The 12793-nt window shown below is 44.2% G+C and overlaps 1 protein-coding gene and 1 long non-coding RNA gene across 17 annotated transcripts in view; one reads left to right on the top strand and one right to left on the bottom strand.

The window, feature by feature from the left end:
- Window positions 1-9557, bottom strand: part of LOC116761559 — a 67594-nt gene extending 58037 nt beyond the window's left edge. For both annotated transcript variants that reach the window (XR_004352048.1, XR_004352049.1), the window contains exon 1: window positions 9143-9557. This is a non-coding gene — a long non-coding RNA (uncharacterized LOC116761559). The remainder of the gene's footprint in view (window positions 1-9142) is intronic.
- Window positions 9558-12308: 2751 nt separating this feature from the next.
- The window catches only part of PRPF4B (pre-mRNA processing factor 4B), a 40968-nt gene continuing 40483 nt past the window's right edge, over window positions 12309-12793 (top strand). For 8 of the 15 annotated variants that reach the window (XR_004352138.1, XR_004352135.1, XR_004352134.1 and 5 more), the window contains exon 1: window positions 12314-12506. Coding sequence is in view for 3 of the 15 variants with exons in the window: in XM_032648210.1 (XP_032504101.1) it covers window positions 12370-12506 (137 nt within the window). In the remaining 12 variants the exon portion in view is untranslated. Of the gene's footprint in view, window positions 12507-12793 lie in introns of all 15 variants that reach the window. The other 7 variants (XR_004352139.1, XM_032648213.1, XM_032648212.1 and 4 more) reach the window with 3 other exon arrangements.

Here is a 12793-nt window from a genome sequence, read left to right as displayed (position 1 = left end):
GGCAAAGCTTGCACCCACACGTCTCTAAGGAAAGTATTTCTCCCAAGCTTGCAACTTGAGCTTCAAAGTCTTCCCCTAGGAACCCTAGGAAAAAGGCTTTGGACATAATGCTTTCCTCTGGTAAATGTCAGGATCACAGGAAATGTACCGGAATGTAAATTCAGATTCATTAATTTAACAACACAGACTTACCTATGAATAGAAAAAAAAAGAGAAAAGAACGTATAAGAAGGTATTTTAAAAGGCTGGTGTTAAATCCTTTTTTTCCCCAGTTTTATTGAGATATGATTGACATACAGTTGGGTGTTAAATTTTCACTACAAGGCACACAACTTTAAAAACAATCTACTGTAGGGCTTCCCTGGTGGCGCAGTGGTTGAGAGTCCGCCTGCCGATGCAGGGGACGCGGGTTCGTGCCCCGGTCCGGGAAGATCCCACGTGCCGCGGAGCGGCTAGGCCCGTGAGCCATGGCCGCTGAGCCTGTGCGTCCGGAGCCTGTGCTCCGCAACGGGAGAGGCCACAGCAGTGAGAGGCCCGCGTACCGCAAAGAAAAAAAAACCCAATCTATTGTAAATGTGGAGGGGAAAATGTTGCTGAAATGACACCTAGTTATCTGTGACTCCACCCTGTATACAAAGACACCTCCCCCACACACTCAAAACATACAGAGGTCTACCTCACAAATTTGACAGCTGAGCTTTTTAAAAACTAGACTTTATTTATGAGAGTTTTAGGTTTACATACAACGGAGCAGAGAGTACAGAATGTTGTCGTACACTCCCTCTCTCCCCATCTCAGTTTCCCCTACTGTTAACGTCCTAAATAGGTGTGCTACATTCATTACAATTAATGGACCAAGGTTGATACATTATTAACTAAAGTGCATAGTTTACTTTAGGGTTCACTTTTGGTGTTGTGTGTTCTATGGGTTCGGACAAATGTACAATGACATGTGTCCACCATTATAGTATCACTCTTGTAAAATCCTCTGTGTTCAGCCTATTCATCTCTCCCTCCCCTTGGGCCCCTGGCAACCACTGTCTCCATAGTTTTGCCTTTTACAGAGCGTCATATAGTTGGAATCATACACTATTCAGCCTTTTCAGACTTCTTTTACTCAGCTACGTGCATTTAAGATCCCTCCATGTCTTTTTGTGGCACGATAATTCATTTCTCACTATCCTGGAATAGTATTCTGTTGTACTGATGTACAACGGTTTGTTTATCCATTCACTTACTGAAGAACATAGCATACAGAGATCTACTGCACAAATTGCTGTGTTCGCAACTGCAACATAAAAAGGATTTTTTAATACAAAATGCTTTGCCTTCTAGGCAGACCTTACCTAGATCTTAGAAGGTAATTTTATCTGAAAAATTAAATCATCTTTCCCTAAACTTCAAAAAGGTTCTGAAGTCACTGAGAAGTGACATATACATCAAAATTCTAGTTTGATCAGTCACGTAAAGACCTACAGTGAATATTAAAAAGTCTGGAGTACTTCTTAGTTGTGGCACGTGGGATCTAATTCTCTGACCAAGGATCGAACCTGGGCCCCCTGCATTGGGAGCGCCGAGCCTTAGCCACTGGACCACCAGGGAAGCCCTGAAAGAGGAGTTACTGGGGCAAATGGCATTGACATTTGTAAGGATCTTGAAGCACATTACTTAAATTCATTCCTACCAGCAGTGTATAAGCCCATTTTACCAAACTCTCGCCAGCACTGAGTACAGGAATTTATATAAGTACCTGGAATTTGAGAAAGCAAGAATGTGTAGTTATCCAATTTTAAAGAATAATAGGCTGCAGTTGGAAGGTACAATGAGGCTCTCGTCATCACCTAGCTCCACTCCTTCATTTTAGTCGAGGAAACTGAGATTAAACAACTCACTCGAGGCCACACGCTATTACTTAGCTGCAGAGCAGTTAAGGAAATTGTTAAATGTCTCCTAACTCTTTATGTGACTTTAACGTTTTTTCTCTAATGGCACCTAAGTGATAACGCTTACTGCCAATCACCCTAAATAAGCATGGCCTTTAAAACCTTGCCTACACTCTTCTCCATCTACCTTCTTGTCCAGAACCTAAGTGAGCTTGGTCAATCTCATTCTTAAAATGCATGCACACGCCATGTCTCCAGAACGTCTATCTCCAGCTCTACTTTCACCCTTGAACTCCAGACCTGTCTATCCACTGCCTACTTCACATCTACAATTAGACATTTAACTGGCATTGCAGTGTGAGGAGTTCCATGAACCCACTCCCCAGCAAACCTGATAAAAGGTATTTAAAACAATCACTTATAGTCTCTGGAAATTATCCTAAGGGCATGCAGCAAATGAAGAAACATTCATTCAAGAAAATCTACTAGGGGCTTCCCTGGTGGCGCTGTGGTTGAGAATCTGCCTGCCGATGCAGGGGACACGGGTTCGAGCCCTGGTCTGGGAGGATCCCACATGCCACGGAGCAACTAGGCCCGTGAGCCACAACTACTGAGCCCGCGCATCTGGAGCCTGTGCTCCACAACAAGAGAGGCCGCGATAGTGAGAAGCCCGCGCACCGCGATGAAGAGTGGCCCCTGCTCGCCGCAACTAGAGAAAGCCCTCGCACAGAAACAAAGACCCAACACAGCAAAAATAAATAAATAAATAAATAAACTCCTACCCCCAACATCTTTAAAAAAAAGAAAAAGAAAATCTACTATAATTTGGTAAAATCAGCAAGAGTTTGTGGTATTTGAACCAACACCTGCTCCCTCCTTCACACCCTCCCAAATCAGAGAGACAGAAACTCCACCCCAGCCTGGTGTCACCCAAAACACGGGGCTCCCTGTCCCCCAGCTCCCAGGCAGAGGGCCATCTTCTGGAGCTGTCAGCCTTTCTCATTCTGCCCCCAGCTCCCTGTTCCTCAGGCTAAGTTCCAGGAGGATGCAGCCAAGAGGAGAGGACTTTCTTCTGCCCAGCTCCCGTTTGTGAACCGAAGGCTTTACGCCTCAAGTGTGGCACCACTGAGAATACTGGGGCCCTGACTGCCTTTGCCATGGTCCCAAGGCAGAGGTACTGGGAGGAGAGCACCTGTGGCTACCATTGTCCCCTTCCGCCGAGCGCCCAGCCCCTAACACAGTGTCACTCAGAGAGAGGCGTGTCACTGCCCCACTCCCAGCTCCAGAGTCCTGGATCAGAGACTTTGCCAGGAGGCTACAGGAGGCTGTAAAACAGACAGCTTCTCATCTCCTCCCAAAAGAACTGGCTTCATCTGCAACAGAGGAGAGGAAGTTCGAGCTTCCAGATACTCTCAGAAACAGCGGAGGATGTGGGGAAAGACAACCCGGAGGAGATCGGTAGAATCATTGCATATGGAGGTTAAACTGTAGGCCAGCCGTTTGTAAGAGAACCAGGGATAGAGACTGGTGGTAGGAACCCACCTTGAGTCAGATCTCAGTCAAATCTCAGACAGTGACCTTAGAAAGTATCCTGTTAAATGTCCCTGAATTTGATTGGTTTAGTCTGTGGACCAATTTATGCCCCAGGGTAATGTTGAAAACAATACAGCAGTCAGCCAGCACCTAGTGGAGCTTAACACACCGGGGTATGGCCAGTACAAGAAACAGGCAAAGGGAAACTTTCCAAAACCACTGTCATCCCAGAGCGACTGTAGGAATCCGCAAGGCTGCACTCCCTCAGGAGCAACACCAGAGGCTTCACACAGCATGGGGTGAGGAAGGAATAGACTTCACTAGAATAACTGAGTCACTAAACAAACGAACAAGCATATAATAATAACAAGACTGGAGATGGGTGGAAACCAGTAACCAGAGTTGCTAAAACATGCCAACTTCCAGCAAAAGATTACAAGGCATGCAAAGAAACAGGAAAGTATGACCCCACACCATGGGAAGAAAGCAGGCAATAGAAACTGTGAGAGTAACTAGATGTTGGACTTAACAACGGTTTTCAAAGTTGCCACTGTAAACATGTTCGAAGAACTAAAGGAAACGTGGTTAAAGAAGTAAGGTCTGATGACAATGTCACATCGAAGACAGAATATCAATAAAGAGGAATTATTTTTAAAAAACAAGTGGGAAGGGACTTCCCTGGTGGTCCAGTGGCTAAGACTCCACGCTCCCAATGCAGGGGGCTCTGGGTTCGATCCCTGGTCAGGGAACTAAGATCCCACATGCTGCAACTAAGAGTTCGCATGCCACAACTAAGACCCGGCACAGCCAAATAAATACATAAATAAAAATCTCTTTAAAAATATATTTAAAAAAAAAAAAAACAAGTGGGAATTCCGGAGTTGAAAAATACAATAATTGAAATGAAAACTTCATTAGAGGGGCTCAACAGTAGATTGGAACTGGCAGAAAAAAAAAATTAGTAAACTTGACAATAGATCAATAGAAATTATGCAATCAGAAAACAGAGAGAAAAAAGAATTTTTGAAAGAATGAACAGAGCCTTAGGATTGTGTGACACTCTAAAGCACACCAACATACATGTAAGGAGATGGCCAGAGAGAGAAGAAAAAGGAGCAGAAAAATATTGGAAGAAATAATGGCTGGAAGCTTCCCAAATTTATTGAAAAGCCATAGAACAAAGAACTCCAAGTAGAATAAATGCAAAAGAGATCCACATATTAACACATCACAGTAAAATTGCTGAAAGCCAAACACAAGGAGAAAACCTTCAAAGCAGCAAGAGAAAAACAATTCATCATTTAAAGGGGACACTGGGACTTCCCTGGTGGTTCAGTGGTTAGGACTCCAAGCTTCCATTGCAGGGGGCATGGGTTTGATCCCTGGTTGGGGAACTAAGATGCGGTGTGGCCCAAAAAAAGTTAACCTCAATGAGATTAACAGCAGGTTTCTCAGCAGAAACAATGGAAGGCAGGAGGCAGAGTAATAACATATTCAAAAGGGTCAAACAGGCTTCCCTGGTGGTGCAGTGGTTAAGAATCCACCTGCCAATGCAGGGGACACGGGTTCGAGCCCTGGTCCGGGAGGATCCCACATGCCGCAGAGCAACTGGGCCTGTGCGTCGTAACTACTGAGCCTGCGCTCTAGAGCCCACGAGCCCCAACTACTGAGCCTGCGAGCCACAACTACTGAGCCCAAGTGCCACAGCTATTGAGACCCATGCGCCTAGAGCCCGTGCTCCGCAACGGGAGAGGCCACCACGGTGAGAAGCCTGCGCACTGCAATGAAGAGTAGCCCCCCTTCACCACAACTAGAGAAAGCCTGTGCGCAGCAATGAAGACCCAACACAGCCAAAAATAAAATAAACAATTTTTTTTAAAAAAAGGGTCAAATAAAAACCTGTCAACCAATAATAGTATATCCAAAAAGTTATCTTTCAAAAATGAAGATGAAATAAAGAAACTTCCAGATAAACAAGAACTGAGAATTTGCTGCTGGCAGTCCCACCCTACAAGAAATACTAAAGGAAGTTCTTTAGGCTAAAAGAAAGTGACCACAGACAGTAATCTGAATCAACACATAAAAACAAACAGCACTGGTAATTAGGTAATTACAAAAGACAGCATAAATGCATTTTTGTTTCTTCTCTTAAGAGATTTAAAAAACAATTGTATATATTCATACAATCGAATATTATTCCTCCATAGAAAGAAATGAAGTACTGATACATACTACAATGTGAATCAACCTCTAAAACAAGTAAAAGAAGACAGATACAACTGGTCACATAATCTATTATTCCATATAGATAAAATATCCAAAATAGATGAATCCATAGCAACAGGATGCTGACTGGTGGTTGCCAGGGGCTGGGTGGATAGGGGAATGGGGACAAACAGCTTATTGGGGACAGGTTTTATTCTGGAGTGATGAAAATATTTGGGACTAGACAGAGGTAGTAGTTGTACAAAATTGAGAATGTACTATAAAATTGAAAAAGAAAAAGACAATGATTGCCGAGAAAAGACAAATCCATAGAGAAAGAAAGTATATTAATGGTCGCTTGGGACCAGGGGTGGGAATGGCGAGTGACTGCCAGTGGGCATGAGGAGATATCACAGGGGTGATGAAAATGCTCTGAAACTGGCTTATGCTGATGGGTCACAATTATGTAAATTCGCTAAGAATCACTGAAGTGTGCACTTAAAATGGGTGACTTTATGATATGCAAATTATACCTCAATAAAGTTGTTTTTAAGATGCACACATAAAAAAAGCAATTGTATAAAACAATACATTTTATGTATATAAATAATAAAATGCATCGTTGGGTCTATAACATATAGAATAGAAATGTGACATATTTGCTCACAGCAGTACAAAGGAGGTGGGTAGAAGCAAGGCTGTACTGAGCTAAAGAAATTACTCCAGGTGTTAACTTGGATCCACAAAAACAAGAAATAAAGAGAACCAGAAATGATAAATAAGAAGGTCATGCATAATAAAAGCTATACAGTCGACCCTTGAGCAATGTGGTGTTAAGGGCACTGACCCCCCTCGCAGTTGAAAACGTGTTATAACTTTACAGTTTGCCCTCCATATCCAAGGTTCTGCATCCATGAATTCAACCAAGCACGGATCATGTAGTACTGTAGTATTTATTGAAAACAATCCACGTATAAGTGGATCCACAGTGTTGTTCAAGGGTCAATTGTAAATATGTATTGCTTTCCTTTCTTCTCTCAGTTTCCTTAAAAGATATAAAGTAATCATCATAACAATGTACTGTTGGGTTTGTAACATTTATAGATACAATATATATATAATAATTATACCACAAAAAATAGGCAAATAGAACAAACCTATACTGGAGTAAGGTTTTTAATCTCATTGGAATTACGTTAGTACAAATTTGGAGCTAATTCTGGTAAGTTAAGATGTATGTGGTAAGCCCTAGAGCAACCACAAAGGAAATAACTAAAATAGTGGGGAAAAAAATCACTTAGAGATTAAACTGCTACATTAGAAAATATTCACTTGATTCAAAAGAAGACAGTAAAGGAGGGACAAAGGAACAATAAGACATGAGACATACAGAAAAGTAAAATCATAGACATAAATCCAACTATGTCAATAACATTGAATGCGAGTGGATTAAACAAGCTCTAATCAAAAGGTAGAGATTAGAATAGATTTTAAAAAACAAGACCCAACTACATGCTGTCTACAGAGATATACTTGATTTCATAGTAAAAATCATGCAGGCAGCAACCACAGAAAGTGGGAATGACTGTGCTAATGTCAGACAAAACACTACAGAAAAAGAGGGACATTTTGTACTGATAAAAGTGTCAATCCAATAGGATATAATGTTTATAAACATGTGTGAACCTAATAACAAAGAACCAAAATACATGTAGCAAAAACTGACAGAAATGAAAGGGAAAATGGACAATAATAATTGAAGTCTTTAAGACCCCACTTACAATTAGACATCTAATAGACTCTGAAATCATAATAGGACTGAAACAGAACTCTTCATTTGCCCCCAATCCCCACCAATTAAATCTGCTCTAAGTGGCAATTGCATTATATCTGCTCAAGCCAAAATACCTTTAAGTCACCGTCTCTCACACCCCACATCCAATCCATCAGTGAATTCTACAGCTTGTCCTTTCAAAATATATCCAGAATCCAACCACTTTTTCCCACTTTCACCCTGTTCTAAGCCACCACCTCCACTCACCAGGATTACTGAGTTACACTCCTAACTGGATTCCACCTTTCCTCCCCAGGTCCCCGGCTGTCTAGCTCCTTGGAGCAGCCAAGAAAACATTCTAAAATAAATTATGCCATCCTTCAACCCTGCACTTACTCTGTCCAATAAATTTTAAGTGAAATCCAAATCCTACAAACTCCCTTTCCAGCTTTACTTCCTACTCCTGTAATCACTGCACTCTCTCCACACTGGCCTCTTCGCTATCCTTGGCCCGTTATGAGACTGCGTTCATAATGCAATTGCAGTTTTTAAAATGTCATTAATATACGAATACAAGTATAAAAAAGTAAGAAAGGCTAGGTAGCCCTATTATAAAATGTGAATAATAATTATCTACAGGGAGTAGGATTACAGTTTTCATTTTTTCTTACTGCAAAAAGTGCTTCTAATTTATGTATTATTTATGTGTTAATTATGTAATAAAATTATGAAAAGCTGTGTATAAAACCCCTTACACCCAATGTAGCAATTGTATGTAACCACATACAAAATCTGGAACTAAACAAAAAAATCAGAACAAAAGAAACAAACTAAAAAAAAAAAAAAAAACCTTGCCTATAGAAATAGCTAGTATTTATCAATACATGCTCCAGGGACTTTCACTCATTATTTCATTTAATTCTTGTAATAATCCGACATAATGGGAACTATTACCCCCACGTTACTGAGGTGTAAAGTGAGGCTCCAAAGGTTAAACACGTGGTGAAGCCCAGGTCTTCCTGACCTGAATGGTCACGTTCTGAACACCACTGGAGTCACTGCCTCATCAGTCACACACAACAGAGCAACACTGACCCTACTGGACACCCAGTAACAAAGGAAAGGGCCATCGTGTAGTTACGAAGACATTTACTAAAGCTAGAATTATGTAAAACTTGATCGGCATGGGGCTTCCCTGGTGGCGCAGCGGTTGAGAGTCCGCCTGCCGATGCAGGGGACGCGGGTTCGTGCCCCGGTCCGGGAGGATCCCACATGCCGCGGAGCGGCCGGGCCCGTGAGCCATGGCCGCTGAGCCTGCGCGTCCGGAGCCTGTGCTCCGCAATGGGAGAGGCCACAACAGTGAGAGGCCCGCCTACCGCAAAAAAAAAAAAAAAAAAAAAAAAATTGATAGGCATGTTACGTGGAAAAGCAAACTATCACATTCCATACAGAAGTACAAGAAATATTTCACGTGGAAATAGGCCCCAATAGGCCCATACATGAATTTTGGTTCAGTTTGGGTAATGGAACTCTGGATGGTTTTCGTTTCGTTTTCTTTTGCTCTCTTGTATTTTCCAGATATTCGTGAATGCATTGGAGCTGCTTTAAAACAAAGAACAAAAAACTATTTTCATGGAACAAAGGGAAAAGTTTTTGTTTTGTAATAAAGGAAAAACTCAACCCAGTGTCTTCCCAAGCATCTACAAATCCCGTCTAGATCTAAACTGAGTCAAACCTTACGTGTTACCTAAAAGGTCGTCGACATTCTTTGAATTGACATCTGGGGAGTCTGCGCGGGCCAGTTTTCCTCAAAGGACTTAGGATAGCTGTTTGTTTGTCTGCTAACAAGCCACGCTATAACGAGCCTATGAAGAGCTTGGCGCGATCAAGAACGGGGTAGCTTAGAAGGTCCAAGTTTAATACATCGCTTGGCACGGAAGGAACGTCACGCTAAAGCACCGCACTATTTCGGGAAGGTGCGTCTTGCAGGAAACCACTAATACTTGGAAAACGGTAAGAAAAAGTCCAGTGTGCGAAAATGCGTGCTTGTCCCCCAAACCTTGTCCTCGGGCCGGAGAGTGTGTCCGGCGTCCGGGCGCGGCGGTCCCCGACATCCGTCAGCTGCACCGAGCAACCCTCACGGGTCCGCTCGCAGGCGCGAGGCTGGCTGGGCTCCGAAGGGCGGGGCGGGGCGGGGCTGCAGCTCTCCTCAGCTCCGCCCACCCTTGCACAGGCGCACGCACGCAAGGACGCACGCACGCACGCACGCACGCGCCTCCCTGGGCCGAGAAACGCGCGCTCGCCGAGGCCCCGCCCCTCCAGGGACTTCCGGTGGGCGGGGTCACCCCCAGAGCTCGCTCCAGGCGCGGGATCGACCCAGCGGCAATTACTGCGGCTGCTTTCCGGTGCAAAGGTTCCCGAACTAGGACAGGAAAAAGTAGCGAGGCTGAGAGGATGGGCTTCAAGTTTAAGAATGAAAAGTTGGGCTTAAGTTTGTCGCCTAGTAAACGTTTGCTGAATGATTAAAGTAATAAGTGGATATTTGCTTTAACTCCGCCTTCAAAGAACCCCGTTTTTCCCAAAACTTCAACGGCAGTATAGTTCGGACTGAGTCCTTGACAAATCCTGTCCTAGTGCACCCTCCGAGAGTAGTACCGAGCGAGAGAAATGTGTTTGCCAGCATCATTTTCTGAAACTTGATTTTTACTATGCTCTTGTTGAAAAACTTGAATGGTTTGTCCAAGTTTAAACTTGAGCCAGTCATAATCAAGCCTGATAATCAAGCCTTCAAGCCTGAACTTTACTTCCTGTGTTCCCCACCTATCCTTCGCCACACTCGGTATGCTTAGTTTAATGTCCACATGAAAGCTGCTGCAAAGAAACGCGGAGCGGGGGCGGGGGGGGGGCGAGGGAGATCACGTTATGACTGAGGAAAGATTGGTTTATGAGCGTTCCACGAATCAGCAACAAGGAAGAGACTACTGCTTACGGACACAGAGAAAATAAGGAATTTCTGGGTGCCAATCCAGTGCTCTTTCCGTTACCTTTATTCGAAAGGAGTTTGAAAACCAAAGAGCTGTGTGGGTGGGTGCTCAATAAGAGGATGCTAAACCAATGACATTTCTGTGGGAAGCAGCACAGTAAGAAGGAAGAGCACAGACTTGAGAAATTTCAGTTCAAACCGTGTCTTGGCACCTAGGAACTGAGTCATCACAAGCAAGTCACCTTACCTCTGAGTGCCAGTTTGCTAGGCTTCTTTGCCTTAAAGTATATTATTCTACTTTATATCCAAGGTGAGATCTCTTACAGGCTTGCCCTCAATTCCAAGAAGAGATCTGTAATAAGTCTGTTACACTCTATTTTCATTTTAAAATTATTTATTTAAAAATAATGTACTAATTTTCTGTTATTTTAATAACATATTTGAGCTATTCTTAACACAATGACACATGGCCTTGCCTTCGTGGGACAGAGAATATAATCTGTAAATACAAGGCTGCCATATACAAAATACCTTTGAAAAGATATACAGGGATGAGAATCCAGAGGTAGGAACAATTAGTGGAACTCTGAAATCCCAACCTACACACTATTCGTACATAGATAAATATATGGTTGAAAATATAAACCATTCTTAACATATTTCTGAAAATTATTTCCTTTGAAAGAAACCTTCTAAGTTATTATACCTGGATTTGATTATTAAGGAGAAAGAGAAATCCTTCATAAGTAAAACAATATAATTAAGGACCATATAAAGAAATGCAACAATGGGTATGTGTGGGGGGAACCCACAAAAATCAATAAATATCCAGGGATTGATTTAGTGTTCCATGTTAATAAAAGTCTATGAGGGGAAAATGCTTAACATTTTAACACATTTGGAATTCCAGCCAACGAGGGACTTACTTTGTAAGAGTATTTGTAACTCTTCCTCTCTGAAAATCAAGAGATATATATAAGAAGCTCAGATATTCCGAACTCAAATTTCTAGGTCAAACCCAAACTCAGTGGATTATAAGAATAAAAGTGATCATCACCCTGCTTTCAGGTTCCAGAGTATGGAGAAAGATATGTCTCTTTTAAGAGACAGAGAATGTAAAAACTTCCATGGTATTGAAAGCTCTCCAAGAGACAGTAAATGTTTTCTCATACGTTTCATTTAATCTCGTTACTGTAAATTCATTATAGAAAAACAAAGTTACAAAGTTATTCGGACCAATTACAGAACCAGCGAAACTAAACAGGAGTAACGGATTCCTGAATCGTTACCCCTGTACTTAGCAAAAGCTGAAACAAAGTTCAAAAGTTTCAAAGAAATGTATTAATAAAAATAGTTCCCTATGTTCTAGGTACAGCCCTACGTTTCCAGTACTCCTGCCTTTCTACAAAGTTTCCTTTAATGCCGCTTCACATTGACTTATCTAGACAGTAAAAGGCATTTAAAAGCAGTCATCTTGGGCTTCCCTGGTGGCGCAGTGGTTGAGAGTCCGCCTGCCGATGCAGGGGACACGGGTTCGTGCCCCGGTCTGGGAGGATCCCACATGCCGCGGAGCGGCTGGGCCCGTGAGCCATGGCCGCTGAGCCTGCGCGTCCGGAGCCTGTCCTCCGCAACGGGAGAGGCCACAACAGTGAGAGGCCCGCGTAACGCATAAAAAAAAAAAAAAAAAAAAAAAGCAGTCATCTTGTTTGCCCCAGTTTGAGAATTTTAACCCAACTGTGGGCCCCACAATGTAACCAGTTCTCGGAACCGCGCCCGCAAGGCGGACACCCCCTTTTTCCACCGGGGTCCTAGAACGTAACGTCGGTTCTAACCCAATCAACGCGCGCCATTAAAGCCCCAGCCCTCGCCGCCGCAGCCCCGCCCCGTCGCGGAAGTGCGTCATGACGCTAGTGCGCCCTGTCCCCGGATGCATTTTATATCCGGATTCTCCGAGCAATTCTGAGTTCCACGGTTCCCGACGCTGTCGGCACATGCGCGACGGCCCTGCTCCGGCTTCCTCCTCCTCCAGTGGCTTCCACCGTCCGGGCAACCACCGCCACCGCCGCCCAGGAGTCAGGAAGTTCAAGATGGCCGCCGCAGAGGCTCAGTCGCTGCGGGAACAGCCAGAGTAAGTAGTCTAGGAGCGCGGAAGGCCGGCGCCCGGGGTCGGCCGAGGGGGAACGGGCGGAGAGCTGCCCGGGCGGGCGGGCGGGAAAGTTCGGGCCCTGGGGCCGTGGCCAAACTTTGCCTCCCGCGAGGCGTCGTGGGGCGCGGGCGGGCGGCCTGCGCGCTCCGCTCGCCGGGAGGCCGCGGCTGCTGGGTGGAGGGCGGCCGGGCCTGCCGCGTCGTTGCCCCGGGAGGCGTGGGCGCGAGCGGCCTCTACAGGTCCCGAGCGCGCGGCTCCAGCGGGGGCGC

The sequence above is a fragment of the Phocoena sinus genome, chromosome 11, assembly GCF_008692025.1.
Source record: "Phocoena sinus isolate mPhoSin1 chromosome 11, mPhoSin1.pri, whole genome shotgun sequence".
Classification (NCBI taxonomy): Eukaryota; Metazoa; Chordata; class Mammalia; order Artiodactyla; family Phocoenidae; genus Phocoena; species Phocoena sinus.
This window is presented reverse-complemented; position numbering and strand designations above follow the sequence as displayed.